General features: G+C 40.8%; 1 protein-coding gene and 1 long non-coding RNA gene across 9 annotated transcripts in view; both read right to left on the bottom strand.

Annotated features, from left to right (window-relative positions):
• PIKFYVE (phosphoinositide kinase, FYVE-type zinc finger containing) overlaps nt 1-11,956 on the bottom strand; it is a 75,977-nt gene extending 64,021 nt beyond the window's left edge. For 2 of the 8 annotated variants that reach the window (XM_081813757.1, XM_081813752.1), the window contains exons 1-6: nt 11,286-11,769; nt 7,956-8,136; nt 5,734-5,886; nt 5,445-5,480; nt 2,431-2,549; nt 1,504-1,675 (exon numbers count right to left, since the gene is read on the bottom strand). In XM_081813757.1, the coding sequence (XP_081669883.1) occupies nt 1,504-1,675; nt 2,431-2,549; nt 5,445-5,480; nt 5,734-5,886; nt 7,956-8,127 (652 nt within the window). In that variant the 5' untranslated portion in view covers nt 8,128-8,136; nt 11,286-11,769. Of the gene's footprint in view, nt 1-1,503; nt 1,676-2,430; nt 2,550-5,444; nt 5,481-5,733; nt 5,887-7,955; nt 8,137-11,285; nt 11,770-11,895 lie in introns of those variants that run through there. The other 6 variants (XM_081813754.1, XM_081813753.1, XM_081813755.1 and 3 more) reach the window with 6 other exon arrangements.
• Nucleotides 11,957-13,550: 1,594 nt separating this feature from the next.
• Nucleotides 13,551-17,714, bottom strand: LOC145720475 (uncharacterized). Its single transcript, XR_014143404.1, has 3 exons — nt 16,704-17,714; nt 15,239-15,296; nt 13,551-15,169 (listed from the first exon to the last, which is right to left on the bottom strand). It is a non-coding gene; the product is annotated as an uncharacterized LOC145720475 (long non-coding RNA).
• Nucleotides 17,715-17,761: the final 47 nt, after the last annotated feature.

Consider the following 17,761-nt stretch of genomic DNA (forward strand, 5'->3'; position numbering starts at 1 on the left):
GGTCAGGTGATCAACAGCGTTTTAGCTCAAATCCATCTTATAGTGGGTTCAGTGGTTATTCTGTGGTTATTCCTCAGTTCTAAAATATATAATTGGAATAAACATACTCAGCAAATGGCAGAATCCCTACATTAGTTCCCTGACCTGTGGAATGAGAGCTATTATGGTAGTTCTGGCCTCCAGAACTGTGAGAAAGTAAATTTCTGTTGTTCTAAGCTGCTCAGTTTGTAGTATTTTGTTATGGCAGCCCTGGGAAACCAACACAACCATATTAACAAGAGAGGATTTTATCCTAAGGGTAATGGGAGCTCTGAAAGGGTTTTAGGCAGGTAATAACCCAGCATGATCAAATTAGCATTTAACAAAGAATAATGACCAGGGTGTGGAAAAGGAACTAGAGGTAGGGAAAAACTAAAGGTAAAAATTTCTTTTTTTTTTTTTTTAAGGTTTTATTTATTTATTTGACAGAGAGAGACACAGCGAAAGAAGGAACACAAGCAGGGGGAGCGGGAGAGGGAGAAGCAGGCTTCCCGCAGAGCAGGGAGCCCGATGTGGGGCTCGATCCCAGGGCCCTGGGATCATGACCTGAGCCGAAGGCAGACGCTTAACGACTGAGCCACCCAGGCGCCCCAAGGTAAAAAATTCTTTTAAAGGCTGCAGCCATAATCCTGATGAAAGATAACTGAGCTCTGAACTCTGCAGCAGTTTAGTGGGGGGGCGGGGGGGGGGAGAGTGAGTGAGGCTAAGAGGAAGATTTGCATAGTAACAAAAATAATTTAAGAAATGCAAAGAGTGTGGGCGCCTGGGTGGCTCAGTTGGTTAAAGCGACTGCCTTCGGCTCAGGTCATGATCCTGGAGTCCCTGGATGGAGTCCCGCATCGGGCTCCCTGCTCGGCAGGGACTCTGCTTCTCCCTCTGACCCTTCCCCCTCTCATGTGCTCTCTCTCATTCTCTCTCTCTCAAATAAATAAATAAAATCTTTAAAAAAAAAAGAAATGCAAAGAGTGTTCTCCTTTTGGTTACTTCTGCCCACCTTCCACTCCCAAATCACTGTACAAATCCACACACCATTGTTTAGTATTTTCTGCTTCAACAAATAAATTAAAATTTCCATATTATGAAAGAATATGAATGAGATGCAATTTGCTAAAGCAAGGTGTCATATAACTCAAGGACGATCTGTATTTTGTAAAATGAAAACTCTCCTAGTAATATATATCAGTAATCTATCCTAACCACCTTGTCTAATAAATATTAATGCTCCTGTGGTTTTTTGCTAGCATCTATGACACACTGTCTTTTACTCTAGTTATTTCTGAACCTCTCCATCTACTTTATTATTCAACTGTAAAGTCCCTTTAAAGCAAAGCTGTATCTCCCTCACTTTTGTGTCCCCCATGTCTCACACATGAAACCCAAAATAAAAACTGGCTTAACATCGGTCCTGTATTATAACTATTTTATAGTTATGACCTTTAAAAACTGTCAATAAAGTGCATTTACCTGTATAGCCCATAAATTTTCCAGGGATTTCTTGATTACAGCAACGACTGCAAAAAATCTGCCCACACAGTCGGCAATGGTGTCTGCGCCTGAAGGTCGTAAATTTCTCACTACAGTCATAGCATTCTTTACACTGGCTATCGGGCATCCAGTATTGCTTCAGGTCGCTATCCTATAACAATAACAGTATGTGAAATTGAAAATATGAAAAGATGCAATGACAAATGCAATGCTAATCAATATCCTACAAGGTTTCTTTTGCAGAAATTGACAAACTATTTCAAGAATTCATATGGGAATGGAAAAGACCAAAATGACCTTAAGCCTTAAACAGCCTTAAACAAGACTTAAGGTGAAGGACTTAAATTACCAGCTACCAAGACTTATTCTAAAACTATAGTAATTTTAGACAGAAAATTCAATCAAGGATAGAAAAAAATGGAGCTATAGAACAGAAAAGAGAGCCCGGCACACCCTCACACATGTATATGGACTTATGACAAGATTTATAATGCAATCAGTGAAGCATGGTCTTTCCAGAAAAAAAGGCAACAAAACGAAACAAAACCAAAAAAATGGTACGTGGTCCAATTACCTCCATGAGAAAAAAATAAAGCTTGACCCCAAAACTTTACATGAATTATAAAGTTTCTTGAAGAAACCATGAAAGACTATTTACTGACCCTGGGCTAAATAAATACTTCCTAAACAGAAAAGCTCTAACTTAAAACAAAAAGCACTAACCATAAAGGGGAAGAAAACTGAAAAATTAAAATTAAGAATTTGTACATAAAATGTGTTCATAGCTGGAGGAAGTACTAGCTGAACATTCTTTCGAGTCAAGTAGCATGATGCCATTTTTAGTAAGTATGCCATGAGCCCCATATAAGTATTTAGTAAAAATCTTCTAAAGCCTCGAGAGAGTACCTGGCTTTTCCCCTCCATGATTTCCTTGAGGCGTTTTAATACTGTGCTGAGGCTTCGAAGCTGAACAGCTGTACGAGGGTCATGACCTCCAAAGGTAGGTTCTGCTTTCCTTCTTGTGTCTGAGTCAGATTTACCAAAAAAAAAAAAAAGCAACCTTGTTATTAGTCTCTAATGTCTATGCAAAATAAGGTATAAATGTGATGCACAGTGCCCTTATGTTCTCCCAGCCAGTGATATGGATTGAGAGTTAAACTAGTTTTTATAAAGGTAAGAGGCTGTTGGAAGTATTTATTACCATGTAAACCATTGCTTCACAAGCAAGTAAGGAAGGACTACCTAAGAAAAGCACTGTCTAAGACCACTGACGATTTGAGGCCTCAGATGGACACACTGCTTAAATGGCCCCAAATTCATTAATGATTTATTGGGCTCTTTGGTTCCAAGCCGTAATAAATACCTGCTAGAAATTTAGCAGAAGAAAAAGCAATCCCTGTGAGTTAACCTAGCTTCGTTTCTACAAACAGTAAGCAACAGTTCAGTTCATTAGAGACCAAGTACTTAAGGCCTCATGAAGCAGATGATCAGAAAGGAGTTTAATAAAACACATTCCCAAAGACTGACAGAGTTTGGAACATCCAGGGTGGTAATTTACCCAGAAAATTCCCTTCACCAAGATCTAAACAGATTAAAAATGCCAAAGAATGGCTAGAACTCCAATCCTACCCTTTCCTGCCACCTCCTTGACCCTGCAGCTCCGAACTGGAAGGGATCACTTACACTTTAAATAGCAATACTAAAGTCAGTCCTATCAATAGTAAAACAGACCCAAATTCAGCTTCATGGCCAAAATGGGTATGCCCACCAAAGCTGTCATATTATGTCCTTATTTTAGAGCAAGATCCCAAGTGAAGTTTCTACCTATTCCTGGCTCTGGCAGTTAAAAAACCTAAGGATGAAGTGGAAGTGGCTTGACAAAAAGGATGAACATCTCTATTAGCTTGAACTCATTAACCTAATAACCTATGGCCGATTAAGTTGAAAAATACCCCACCTTAAGTCTCTCTCAAGTTCACTTATCTGCTAGATTTGTTTTAGGCGTTCTTTGTTTTGGTTGGGTGGGACAGAAAGGATTACCGAGAAATGAGAGGTTGCTCTCTAAATCTAAATTGACAAAAAACTTCCCAAGACAACGGAATAACACAAATGATTATCAAAAGTGCACCCATGCTAGAAAACTTTAAGAACTTTATCTTTGTATAAATAGTCATATGCTAATTTCAGCAGACAGCTCAGAGGAGTTGTTACTAGAATACAACGTGCAAGTATCAGAATGACCAAATTTTTCTTGAGTATCACAATATAAAGCAAGTGTTCATAATTCACAAGTTGAAAAAAGAGGCAGATGAAACTGTTAGATCGCAGATCGCAATGGCTGTGCTCCCATGCTGGAACAACAAATAATAGTGAAGCCCCCTGCATTTAGCTACTCAGAAATATAAGAGAGTACAAATAGCATCATTCACTAGAAAAGGATGAGCAAGGCTGTTCCTGGAACCAAAGGAATCACAGGATGAAGGTGGAAAAGACCTGAGAGATCTGGTCTAGCACTCTGCCCTAAATAACCTAAGATGCTTCTCTTGTAAAATGGATATTACATAATTGATTTTCCTAAAGTCACAGGGCTAGTAAATTGTGGAATTACAGCCTTTCAGTAGAAAAAGGAACTTGACTAGTCAAACAGTCTCAGGCTTCTGAAGCTTAAATGCCCCTAGCAGCTAAGGCAGAAAGAAAGAATCAAACGGACTTGATAAAAGACAGTAAGGAGTGGTGGGGATTGCAGCAAACTAGACATTACAAGCTCCACCTATTTTTTTTTTTAAGATTTTATTTATTTATTTGAGAGAGGGGGGAGCAGGGGGGAGGGGCAGAGTGAGAGGGAGAAGCAGACTCCCAGCTGAGCAGGGAGCCCGACGCCAGCGACACCAGGCGGCTTGATCCCAGGACCCTGGGATGATGACCTGAGCCGAAGGCAGACACTTAACCGACTGAGCCACCCAGGTGCCCCACCTAGTGATATTTAAATTCAAGATTATCAAAACACCAAGGCAAGGTGTGACAGGCTATCAGTTTGTAATCCCTAAGAGACTCTAGTCCAACTCCTCAATTTACAAATAAAGAAATTCTATGCTTAATTCAGCATAGGATGTAGTCAGATCCCTCACCAAAAACAATAGTGTTTCCACAGGTCAGGTTCAAAAGGGAAGGAGTTCACTGAGCTTAAAGGTTAAGGTGGGGATGGTCTCTTCCTTCCAACCACTTAAGGCTGAAGAAGAGCTCCTCTCTCCCTCTCCCCCTTCCCACCTTCTGATTCTTCCTTCTAAATGGTTGATGTAACCCAGGCTGAGGCTCGTTGCCCTAGGAAACCTGCAGAGGTGATGCAGCCTTGCTCCAGTCCTCAGGCGGTTCCGCACCGAGTCTCAGCTAGCTGTAAGATATCCTCCCACCAAACATCATTACCTGTGCCTGCCTACTTTTCACTCGAGGATTTCATGGGGAAGACTGGCCAGACAAGACAGGATGTGGTGTTCAGGGACACTTGACTTCCAATGTTGCCCCCTCCTTCTCTATTATGCCACCTCTCACTGCCCTTCTATCACCTTGAGCTGGGCAAACCACTGTGCTCAGTTTAATACTCTAACAGAAATAAAACATAAAACAACTCACTTTGTCTTGTCTCTCAATTCAGGCACTGATCCCCAGCCTACCTATTCTCATCAGAAGAGCATGAAAATGAAGGAGATGACTATAGTCGACTAGGACATAGAACAAACAGGCAAGAGCTCAGCTTATCCAGCCACAAGGACAGTCTGCACCCCAACAAGGACAGAAGGCCAAGAGCAAGTGGCAGCCGGCTAACGGAGTGGAGAGAGTTTTGCAGCCAGAGGCATGCACACCACATTACACTAGCCATCCCAAGAACAGATGCGGAATTCATTCACAAAGCTGAAACTAACCTGTGTTCTCCTGGGGATGTTGCAAACTGTTCTCTGCTGAAACCCAAGCAAGTAATTAATCAAAAAACAGTCAAGAGATCTGTGCTTGGCCTAAGATACAATTTAATAAAATGCTTAAGAATTTTTTTTTTAGGTATCAACAAATTCTTTCACTACCGAGGTAACAGTGTCATTAATTCTGAGGAGCACCTGACTATTCCAAACAGCAGAAAAGTTAAGTCAATAAACAACCTGGGAAACATAATGACTGGAAAAATCTAACACACAAGAGAGAAATGAAATGTCTCACCTAATACTGCTGAAGATCGTCGCCGGAGTTCCTCGTTAAGCTGTTTTTTATAAGGTGTAGGTGACCTCACAGACTGTGTTCTTGAAGGGAGCTGAGGGCTGGCCCAACTTCCACCTAGAGACTGCTGCTCCCCCTGGCCCCCTTCTGCGCGCTCTGTAGCAAAGGAAAGCTTGGCATTATTTGAAAAAATAAGACTCAAGAGTTCAGCAAAGAGAAGGAACAGAAGAAATTGTTCAGAAAATAATGTATTAATGTATTACTTGCATAATTAAAAATTAGGTTTAAAAAAAAAGAAATTCAAAGAAAGTGGCAAAATTATAGGCCCATATATCCTTGTCATATGTGATCCTCAGTTTTACATTTCGTTAGAAATATCTTGGGCATATTAAAGGAAACAGAATGCAAGCTTTACATGCCTGCAGAGATTTTTTTTGATCGGTTTTGTTTATAGGGTAGATCCCATGTACTATTAAACCAGGGCAATAGTGGGGGCGCCTGGGTGGCTCAGTTGTTAAGCATCTGCCTTCAGCTCAGGTCATGATCCCAGGGTCCTGGGATCGAGCCCCGCATCGGGCTCCCTGCTCCGCGGGAAGCCTGCTTCTCCCTCTCCCACTCCCCCTGCTTGTGTTCCCTCTCTTGCTGTCTCTCTCTATCAAATAAATAAATAAAATCTTTAAAAAAAAACAGTGCAATAGTAAATAGTAGGTGCTCAATAAACATTTGCTGAATAAAAAGATTATTGTCTTGTGATGACTAAATATAATGTGGTATCCTGGATGAGATCCTAGAACAGAAAAAGAATTTTAGGTAGAAACTGAACAAGTATGAATAAAACACATACTTTAGTTTATAACAATGCATCAGTGATGGTTCATGAATATAGTATAGTAAGTATACTACACTAACGTAAGATAACAGAGAAAGCTGGATGTGGGAGTATATGAGAACTCTGTACTATCTTCCCAATTTTTTTATAAATTTCTATAAATCTAAAAGTAAACAAATTTTTTAAAAAGTCATTATCTTAAAAATGGACTGAGAGGAGGAGATTTTATACAGCTTTAAATATGACTACTACTAAAAGTCAGTTAATACTATTAAAATTTCTCCTGAATTCATTTAACAATTAGCCCTCAAATTCCTTACAACAAGAGTGATTACTTTCTAATGCATGTCAAATAATACAGCCAAATAAAAAGCAAAGATACAGGCCATATTTTTTAAAAAATTTTTCCAGGTAAAAAATATATTACTTGAAAAGAGCTCATTTAAAATGTACCTTTTCACTTCCAGTTATGGAATGAACAAGTCATGGGGAAGAAAGGCACAACATAGGGAACATAGTCAATGGTATGTAATGGCATTCCATGGTGACAGATGGGAGCTACACTTGTGGGGAGCAGAGCACAATGTATAGACTTGTCCAATCACTATGCTGTACACCAGAAACTAAAGTAACACTGTGTGTCAGCTACACTTCAATGAAAAACATAAAAAATAAGGGAGATCCCAAATAAAGGAGATTCTATAAAGTAACTGGCGTGTTCTCTACAAAAATGTCAATCTCACAAAAGACAAAGAATGGGAGACTAAAGATAGATGAAAATTAAATGCAAAATCTGACCCTGGACTGGATCCTGAAAGGGAAATTTTCTTTCGGGGACAATTCATTTGTTTGGAATACAGACTGTTCATTAAATAAAAGTACTGCATTGATACTAAATTTCCTGAAATTAATAAGTAAAAAGCATCTTTTCCCTTGATATCATTACATTTACACCTTAATCTAATGGGTTTAAGTCAACAGGCATGCTGACAGTTTCAATTTTGGAAAAATAAGAACCTTTCCTCCCATATGCTGATTCTTCTAGTTTTATAGGTCTAATTACAATCTTTTGGCTATTAACCCCTAAAAGAACAAAGTCCATTCTGTGAACTTAAGAAAGTTGAAACATATTAAGAAAGGAAAAAAAAAATGCTAACTCAAAAAGGGACCTCTTTTTAACATTTAGTTTTCAATTCAGATCTTTAGTTACCAATAATTAATAAGATTACAGGGACTATTCCAGCTTTCTCTTCATAATAAACCCCAGTGACCTATGATTAAAGCTATCTCTTTGCTGATATTTCACATCCTTGCAAAGACACAGCATGAAAGCTGAACAAGAGAATTTCGGAGAATCAAAATTGCAGGTTCTCTGATCCTTAAGAATAAGGCTTACCTTTGTTAAATCGAAAGAGATTGACGAAAGAACTATACGCTGATTTAAAAGGAGGTTCGTCCTGATCAGGAGTCAAAGGTTTAAAGTGTGTGAGATGAGAAGGACTAGTAGGAGATCGAGGGAAATCATTAGCAGAGTCCAATGTTGGGGAAGTCTTATCATCTGTGGCCATTTCATGAGTCTAAAAAACAAAAGATATGAGTTCCTAAGGAAGCACAAAAGTTGATTCCAAACAGCATCCCTAAACATCTGGAAATCTGACTCTGAAAACTCAGACCCCCGAAAACCAAAGAGTAAATAAATCTAGTTTATTGCAATCTATTGCAAATTAAGGCTTAGAAACACTGCAGTCTAGATCATAAGGGTCTCAATCACGTCAAACTATGAGTACACAGCCAATCTAATTTTCAACATTGCTATTCAATCTACAAAAAATATCAAAATCATTAGCAATTTTGAGGTAAGGTGTAAGTGTGAGCAGGAAAAAAGCATTTTGACACAATTTATCTTTTTCCTTTTAAGATTTTTTTTTTTTTGACACTCAATAGTTTTTTAATGTTACTGGGGAAAACTGGTTTTACACAAGCATATTAATTCCTCAAAATTTTTTGAACTTAATTCAATTTTTTCTTTTAAAAAAATGCAAAGCAGGGGTGCCTGGGTGGCTCAGTCAGTCAAGCTAAGCGTCTGACTCTTGATTTTGGCTCAGGTCATGACCTCAGGGTCATGAGATGGAGCCGGAGCCCAGCATATGGGCTCTGAGCTCAGAGTGAGTCGGCTTGAGAGTCTCTCTCCCTCTGCCCCTCCACCAGCTCATATGCAGGCACGCTCTCTCTCGCTCTCTAAAATAAATAAATAAATCTTTTTAAAAAATAAAAAATGTAAAACATAAATATTTCCCAGAAAAGAAGATGGAACAGTGATCCCTTAATGACACTTCTGTATAACCTCAAAAATTACCTCAAGCTGTGCCTTATCACCTCAAGAAATACACAAATCAACAAGCTGTTCCTATCATCTCTTCTTTTAGGCACATGAACCTGGCTTTTCTCCTTTTAAGAGTAAACTCATACAGACATTAAAATGAAGATCTTAAAGGACCTTTTTCTAAATAACTAAAAATCATAATTCAACAGAAGTAGTAAAGGTAACCACATCACCAGATGGAGGATACGGAAAAACACCGGTGTCCATTTCCTGTCATAATACTTCAAATAAGTGAGAACCATAAACTATGCATAACCCTAGTCATTAAAGTGCTATAGTTTGTCAACTAATTTATGTTTTACTAAGAGGACATCATACTCTTTCAAATGCTTTTCACTTTCAAAATCATATCTACCATCTCGTTTTATTTTTGCAAAAATCCTGGAGGGAGCACAGAGCTGAACTTACTACATTTCACCTTTGAGGCAACCAATGTACACTGAACCTAACACCTTTCTTGAGGGTTACACAGCTAGTAAGTGGTAGAACTGTAATTAGACCCCAAAATTTCATCCTAGAATTCCCTTTTGATCAAAATTATTTTTGTAGCTCTTCACAGACTTCCAATTTTTGCCTATCTGAATTCTAACTACTCAAGACATTGCCTGATTAATAATTAATTAATTAATTAATTAAAGCAGAAATGAAACCATGGACTTGAACATGATTTGGCAATAAATGTTTATTGGTATCGAAGAGGGGGAGGAAAGGAGGAAGAAAAAGAGGAAGGAGTGTTAAGGAAGAGCAGGGAGAGAGGTGGAGGAAAGAGAGAGGAAGGTGGAGGAAGGAAGGAAGGAAGGAAAGGGTGAGAGCGGAGTGAGGGAGGGGGTGGGAGGAGGAGGAGGAAGGGAAGGAGAGGGAGAGAGGAGGTCTCTAATATCACCCACTATTGGGGAGAGTAGTCAACAATCCATATTCCAGCATAAAGGATTTTGAAGCAAGCTGCTGACTGAATAAATGTAAACTCAAAAGGGTGGGGGGAGAGGGGACAAAAGGGAAGGAAAAAAAAAGAGCACTAAGGAGAAAGGATTGTGTGATTACAGCAACAACCCTCAGGCCTGGGAAAACAGTCTACATTATACTTTGACACAAGTAACATCAGAAGCAGAGTTAGCAATCTGCATAAAGAATCTCAGCATTACTTCTGAGGGTCACCCACATACAAAACTAATTAATAAGCTTTGGAGATATGAGGATAAAAATTACCATGACAACACCCATCAATTGTAATCTCTGAAACATAAACATAGTCACATAGTTCATCTTAAAAATTCCATAATGACACCAGGATCTTGAAAAAACTGTCTTACAATTCTTATTCTCTGGTAGCTTAAGAACTCTGCGATATAAACTGGACTCTTTGCTAACTGATAGGCAATTAGAAATATTAACCTACTCTTCCAAATGCCAGTACTTTGCCTCTTCTCATTTGAAGGCTACTAGTATATACAGACCCACCCACACGCTATCCAGGTGATTAAGCCAATATGAAAGCCAATCAGGTATTAAACATAGGAAGTAAGCCCAATCTACTAGCCAATTTCAAAATATAGCAGATGAAAAAAACCCAAGTATCAGCTGAATCATTTGTAAGTACAGTTTTTAAAAATACTTAAAATGTACCCAAAATAATGCAGGTCAGCTGAATACCAGAAATGTCAGTTTCCATCAACAAAGATTTTTTTGTTCAATTTTTCATCAACATGCCAACAGAAACACTAAAGCAAGACCACAACATGATCCATATTACTCCTCCCAGAAAGAAGAACAAGGGAGCATACAGGGAAAGAAAAAGGGAATGTAGTCTTGCTCCACAGAAGACTTAACCTGCCCAGTCTGTCAAAAACCCAAACCCAACCAAACAAAAACAAAAACAAAAAAAAAGAAAGAAAGAAAACTAAGGTTATTTTTGAATCCTGATAGATGGAAGTTTTGGAGTGGCAGAAAACCAGATTCAAATAAGTTAGAAATAAGAGAGTGCAATACCCCAAACCACTACCCTCTACTGTCAGCATGGTACTCATTTTAAAACAGAATGCACTGAATCAATACACGGTAATTTAACAGATACCTACACACTTCCGATAAGCCTAAATAACTTGCTTTATACAGAATTCTAGCACTTCTCATATGTCTTGACTATGTTAAAAATAATAATCCCTATATTGGATAGGAGGCTCTTAATTCCCTAAAAATATCCATCACATTTCATCCTCACCCTTTTTGGGGGAACATTCTAAGCAAAGGGAAAATACTAATTGGGAAATCAAGTCTCCTCCTCAAACATAGGTAGAAACGGAATGGACTCAAATAGCAGAAGCAATCATTCAAGGAGATATACACATGTTTGAAAACCCACTATTGGTGTCGTTTTCTGTAGCTCAGGAACTTTCTTTTTCGGTCTACGGATGCACCTCTGACACACAGACGAGAAGCTGATCCATCGGAGGGAGGAGGAATTGGACCGTGCACCTCCAAAACAAGCTCAGGGACACGGGACAAGACAGGGGCAAAGGAACTTCAAATGTGTCCAAGGAAACCTCTTCAGGAACAGCCGCACCCGGCTCCCTTCCCCGCTCGCCAGACAAGGGGCAACCACGGAATCAGGGAGCCGGCTCACTGCGGGCACAGCTTCTCTGCCCTTCGTTGCCCAGCCTCGGTCGCAGTCCGGCCTCCAGACACGGTTGGGAAGCGCCAGCTCTCGCCTTCACTTCAGCCTTCCCCTCCGCTCTGGCCCCGGAGCTCCCCAAACCGGCCTTCTTCCCCACTCTCAGCGCCAGCCGGCCGCGCGCCAGGCCCCGTCCCTTACCTGCGCCTCCCACCCCGGCCCCGCCGGCCACCCTCCACCCCAGTCGCCGCTTCACCCCGTTCAGGCGCAGGAAGCCAGCTCCGGAGCGCAGGGACAGGGGTACTCGGGCCACCGACGGTTGCTGCAGGAAGCAAAGCCACTTACATAGTTGATGCGGCTTCTCGCTTCCCCCGAAGGCTCCGCCCCCTGTTCCTCCTTCTCTCCAATCCGCAATTCTCCCGGGCGCCGGCTCCGCCCTCTCCTTCCCGTCCGCGCCACGTTTGGATCAGACGCCCAGGCAAAAGGAATCGAGCTCAAATAGAGTCGTCCTGGACAATTTGACTGATTAGGCCGCCTCAGCCTTCCCAGAGGAAGCCAGGGCGACTGCGCGCGTGAGCATCACGCGTGCCGGGTCACCCAACGGGTGCTGGCTGGGCCACTACAGTTACCGTATGTGTTCGATGATGTGGGCTCTCAGAAGATGTTACCGCGCTCAGCGTTCCCAGGGACTGACATTCACAAGAGCGCAGACTGTTGTCACACTTGTGACTCGGTCAATGACTGGCCATGTGACCTTAAACAAATTACTAAATTCCTCAGGCCCCTGCCCTCGTAACTGTAAAATGAGGCTGATAACAACACCCACTTCACAGACAGTTTTTTGAAGATAAAGTAAAACATTGCACATAAAGGGCGCCTGGGTGGCTCAGTTGGTTAAGCGACTGCCTTCGGCTCAGGTCATGATCCTGGAGTCCCGGGATCGAGTCCCGCATCGGGCTCCCTGCTCAGCGGGGAGTCTGCTTCTCCCTCTGACCCTCCCCCCTCTCATGCTCTATCTCATTCTCTCTCTCAAATAAATAAATAAAATCTTTAAAAAAAAAAAAAAAAAAAAACATTGCACATAAAGCATCTGGCACAGTGCCTTACCCCAGAGTAAGTGATGTGAGCTCTTTAGCTAGTCTTTTCATTCAAGTTTTGTGTTGCACCAAGACTGAGTGCAAAGAAAATTACCAAGTTGCTCAGCCTGGCTAGCATCAGTCCATCTTTTTGTCCTGCTGTGAGCACTGTGCCCTTAGCTGAAGAGGACATGCCAAAATCTGCTGACCCCAATCGTGGGGCTTGGCAGGGGCGGTCAGAAAGGAAACCCAGAGTGCGGTGCTATTATAATTAAATTCTTCAGGCCCTTTCCTCAAGAGTTTTGGCAAATCCCTACCCAGTTTTCCTCAAGTTAGCCTTCTCGGCCGATAGAGAGCAGCATCGAAGCCCGAAGACTGGTACCAGTACAAGGAAATCCTCATCACCCTCAGCGGGGCCCTCAGCAATCATCCTAAGAGTAGTCAGTTTCCTCTTCCATTTCTCAACTGCTCTTCCACATCACACCATTCCTCCTGGCCCATTACCTTGACTATCATTCTCAGCAGAGAATCTGAGTGAGAAAGCTGGGGTTATTGGGTGTGACCGCTAATAAACCCTTCGTTGAAACACATATTTATGATTCTTACTGAGTCTATCATTGTTATGATGGTACTATGCTTATATTCTTCCATCAGGTATCACTTGCATTTGTACTCAAAATAGCTTTTCCTTTTCTTTTTTTATATTGATTCCTAGTATTCAACTAATTAAACAAGGAAGCCATTAGACTGAGATGGTTCTAATGTCTTAGTAGCCTATACAAGCAAACCAAAACCTAAGCCTGTAATGCCTCAAGGTTATGAATTTGAAACCTAAGGATAACCAATCACAAACAACCACCTAAGGCTTTTCCAAACACGGCAACTGCCTAAGCTGTAGTCAATCAAATAATTTCCTTGCTTTGCTTCTGCCTCTTCTCTATAAAAGTCTTTCCCCTAGCTCCTGTCATTGTAGTGCTTCCAATCATTTCACATTTGGCAATGCCCAATTCCTGCTCAAATAAACTCTTAAAAATTGTAATATGCCTCAGTTTATTTTTAATAGTATCAGTACAGACCCGTGATTTTTTTATAGTATATTATGATTCATTACTGCACCACTCTTTTTGAGTCAAGGTTTCCCTGATTTGCCCAGTGAGAGCCCCTTCAAGCAGCTCCCATGTACATTTGACATGCCTTTCCCCCTTTTTGAGCACTTCCTTACCTTCTTACCCAATAAAATATACCAGATTCAGCTTGAACTATCCTTGCTCCAGGTCTAGAATTAGTTCTGTAAGGATCCCTTTAGTAGAGAACACAAAGATGTTTTTAAAAATCATGAAATTCAGTTCTGTCTAGGAAGTAATGAAATTGGCATCTCATACATGCATGTGAAAACATAAATAGGTATATCCCTCCTAGAAAATTATTTGATGGATCTAACAAGCGCCTTAAAATTGTTTATACTCCTTGATCCAACAATTGCAATTCTAGCAATCATGCCTAAGGAACTAATTCTAGTGCAAAGTAGAATGTAGTGAAATATATTTTTCAGTTATTTAAAACAGTAATAAATAAATAAAAAGGAAACAAATTTCTAATGAACACAACAGGAAAGCAATACAATCAAATGTTGGACAATTATGCAGTCATTAAAAATTATGCTAAGACTTTATAGAGCATGATTCTTCATTTCATGGTCAATCTTCTTAAAAGAGTTATGTTCCCTTTCCCCACCTCCCAAACGATAATCCCGTAGAGTATGGCTTCATTAAGAATCATTCTGATAGAATTATTCTTCTTTAGGTGCATTTGTGAGGTCCACCGACTTGCCAAGATTATTTTCAGGCTTTGTCTTCCTTGCCTTCTCTGTAGTACCCCCTCCTTTTTGGAAACTTTCTCTTTGGTTCCCATCAGTCTGTGCTGATTTTTCTACTACCTCCCAGACAATCCTTGCCATTCTCTTTTGGGAACTACTTTTCCTCCACCTGGCTGTTTAAAAATGTGAAGTATTCCACAGAATTCTCACTGAGGTAGACTTTTCTTCTTACTGTATACTTCTAGCTTATGACCTCATAAATTCCTTGGCTTCAGCTACGATCAATACGTGCTTATATTAGTTTGCTAGGACTGCCATAACAAAATGCCACAGACCGGGTGGCCTAAACCACAGAAATTTACTTGTCACAGTTCTGGAGGCTGAAAGCCCAAGATCAAGGTGCATGCAGGGTTACTCTCTCCTGAGATCTCTGTCCTTGGCTTGCAAATAAATGGCTACCCTCTTGGCTTGCAAATAAATGGCATGCACGTTCATCCCTCTATGCATGCACATCCTGTGTGTCCAAATTTCCTCTTCTTATAAAGACACTAGTCAGGGGCACCTGGTGGCTCAGTTGGTTAAGCATCTGCCTTCGGCTCAGGTCATGATCCCAGGGTCCTGGGATCAAGCCCCGCATTGCATTGGGCTCCCTGCTCAGTGGGGAGCCTGCTTTTCCCTCTCCCTCTGCTGCTCCCCCTGCTTGTGCTCTCTCTCTGTCAGATAAAATCTTAAAAAAAAAGACACTAGTCAGATTGGATTAGGGCCCACCAATATGACTTCATTTAATCTTCATTACCTCTTTAAAGGTCCTGTCTCCAAACACAGTCACATTCTGAGGTATAGCGGGGTTAGAGCTGCAACAGATGAATTTTGAGAAAAGGAGGACACACAATTTAGCCCATAACAATGCTAAAGATTCTCAGATTTCTCTCTTTAGCCCAGACACCCCTCCTGAACTCATGTAGCTAACTGCCTCCTTAACATCTATATCTTGCTGTCCCACAGGCATCTCAAATTTAACAAACCTTACACTTAACTCATTTTCTTGGCCATCAAACCTGTGACTCTATCTATATCCCTTCTTTGTTGAAGGGCACCCTATCACCCAAACCCTAACCCCAGAAATCACCTGCACTGTTCTTTCTCCCATAATCTTCATGGCCAATAAATTTCAATGAAGTGAATTTCCACAAGGTAGAATAACTGTTCATTCTACTTCATTTTTTTTAGATCATCAAAATGAAAACACAAATGCCTTAAAGTATTTATGAGAATCCCCTATTATCTAGATGAGGGTGTCATAACCAAATACAGACAGAAATTTCATAGCCCATGTTTCTATTTGTTTACAACAGTAAATAGAACCAGCTAATATTAAAATACTCAGATTTTTTATTGTCCAAATGAAAACCAATGATGTCAAGGCATGCAATATTAACCAAACAGAGAAAAACGGTGTGCTAAATGAATCTTCACATGACACCCAGAATAGGCAAGCTAAGTTCAAAAAGAACAAGAATCTAAGCAGTGAGCTTCATATTCACATTTCAAGCAGTAACTTAACTTCAGCCAAACATCGTTTGTTACATTTAATTAATGTTGTCAATGGGTAATGTATTATTTTTATAATACTATATCATATCATCATTTTGTCTATAAATTTATTTTTTAGTTGTATAAGAGCTAACCACATAAGGAGCATATATCTAGTTTTATGCGTGTACATATATGCATATTATAAATCAATTCTAGGGATCTACAAAAAAATGTGTTTTCAGTGAAAAAGGAGTTCCTACATTACTGGCTTAAGAAACGCTGTTTTAAGATGCTGAGACTCCCACGTGTTAACTTGCCTCCCACGTAGGCTCAGAGCCTAATTTGCAGCCCATCTCTAGCAGTATTTAGGATTTGATGGAATATATTTTGTGATTAAATTCACCTTCATTCTGTATAATTTCCTATATTTATTCTCTCTTCTCACATACGTTCAATGTATTTTATCATGCTATATTGTATGTGTCTTGAAAGCTGCCCTAAATCCTTTCTAAAGAATGAATATACTTTTGGTAGTAGGCAAGGGGTGATAAATAATGTGAACCTGATATAAAATGGAGTAAATTTACAATCTCAGGTGACTTTGCGTCTCAAATTCTAAATGAAAATACAAGCTTATACTCCCCTATAATAATTTCCACAAGAATAAATGGAGGTGACTCCTATTTTCCATTAATCCACCCAAAAAATCAACAAGTGCAGGCTACCTGGCTGGCTCAGTGGTAGAGCATAGGAGTCTTGATCTCGGGTTGTGAGTTAAAGCCTCCTCTTGGGTGCAGAGATTACTTAAAAATACAATCTTAAAAAAAAAAATCAACAAGTGCGATGCTATGTATTCTTTCTTCTTACTTTTTTCTTGGGAAAAAAGACCAGTGCCCTCTAGTGTCCAAAATGCGTCTTGCGTGGTGCCTGTTATACCGGTTTATCGTCCAAGAGTAATTGTAATAATCCGATGCTACAAATTTTTAAAATAAATTTTGGAACATTGAATCAGGACAGCAATATACAAGCATTACACTCACTACAAGTCAGTGTCGAAAATACCTCTCCCCCCCCAAAATGAAATAAAATACTCCTCCCCCATGTTTTCAAGAGTAAGAAATACACAAAAAATAATTCCCTGCAGGGGGCAGAATTTTTTTTTATTCCACTGTTTTCTTAAGGCTTCACATCTTTATTCCGGCTTCACTGGGATCCACACAATAATCTCCTATCTTTATCTTCTAATGCAAATGACAATTGGGTTTATTTATAGTATGTACTTGGTAGTAATTAGAATTACAGGTACGGAAGTTCTGAAGACGTAGTCGTTGGTGGTGGCGGACATTATTTACCATGGTATGCCTGCTTGTTTAGCTGTTTAATCCTTTGCATTCTCGCTGCACCAAGAAGCCCCCAAAGCCACCTCAAGCTCCCTACCCCCCGCCCGCACTCTTCCTTCAGCCAAACGCTCGTTCCAGTCTACCGCACACCCAGGTAGCGCCGGAAGTCGGGGGTGCTCCGTCCTCGTTCGCCTTTACTGAAGACCTGGAAATTCACTCTGCGGGGCCCTAGGCGGCGTGGGTCTTAGAATACCAGCCCTGGCGCGCCCGGGTCCCGAGCCTGCAGGTGGCTTTCACGTCCTTCCGCCGCAGGGAGCGGGAGCCGAGTCCAGGGGGCGCCGCGGCCCCTTCCCCACCGGGAGTGCGGCGATGGGGGAAGCGAATTCAGCCCAGAAGTTCCGGGACTCGACCCCGCCCCTTGGCTCCGCCCACCCCCGAGTGGT

Source organism: Leptonychotes weddellii, chromosome 3 (assembly GCF_054177405.1).
Source record: "Leptonychotes weddellii isolate Sample4059 chromosome 3, ASM5417740v2, whole genome shotgun sequence".
Lineage (NCBI taxonomy): Eukaryota > Metazoa > Chordata > Mammalia > Carnivora > Phocidae > Leptonychotes > Leptonychotes weddellii.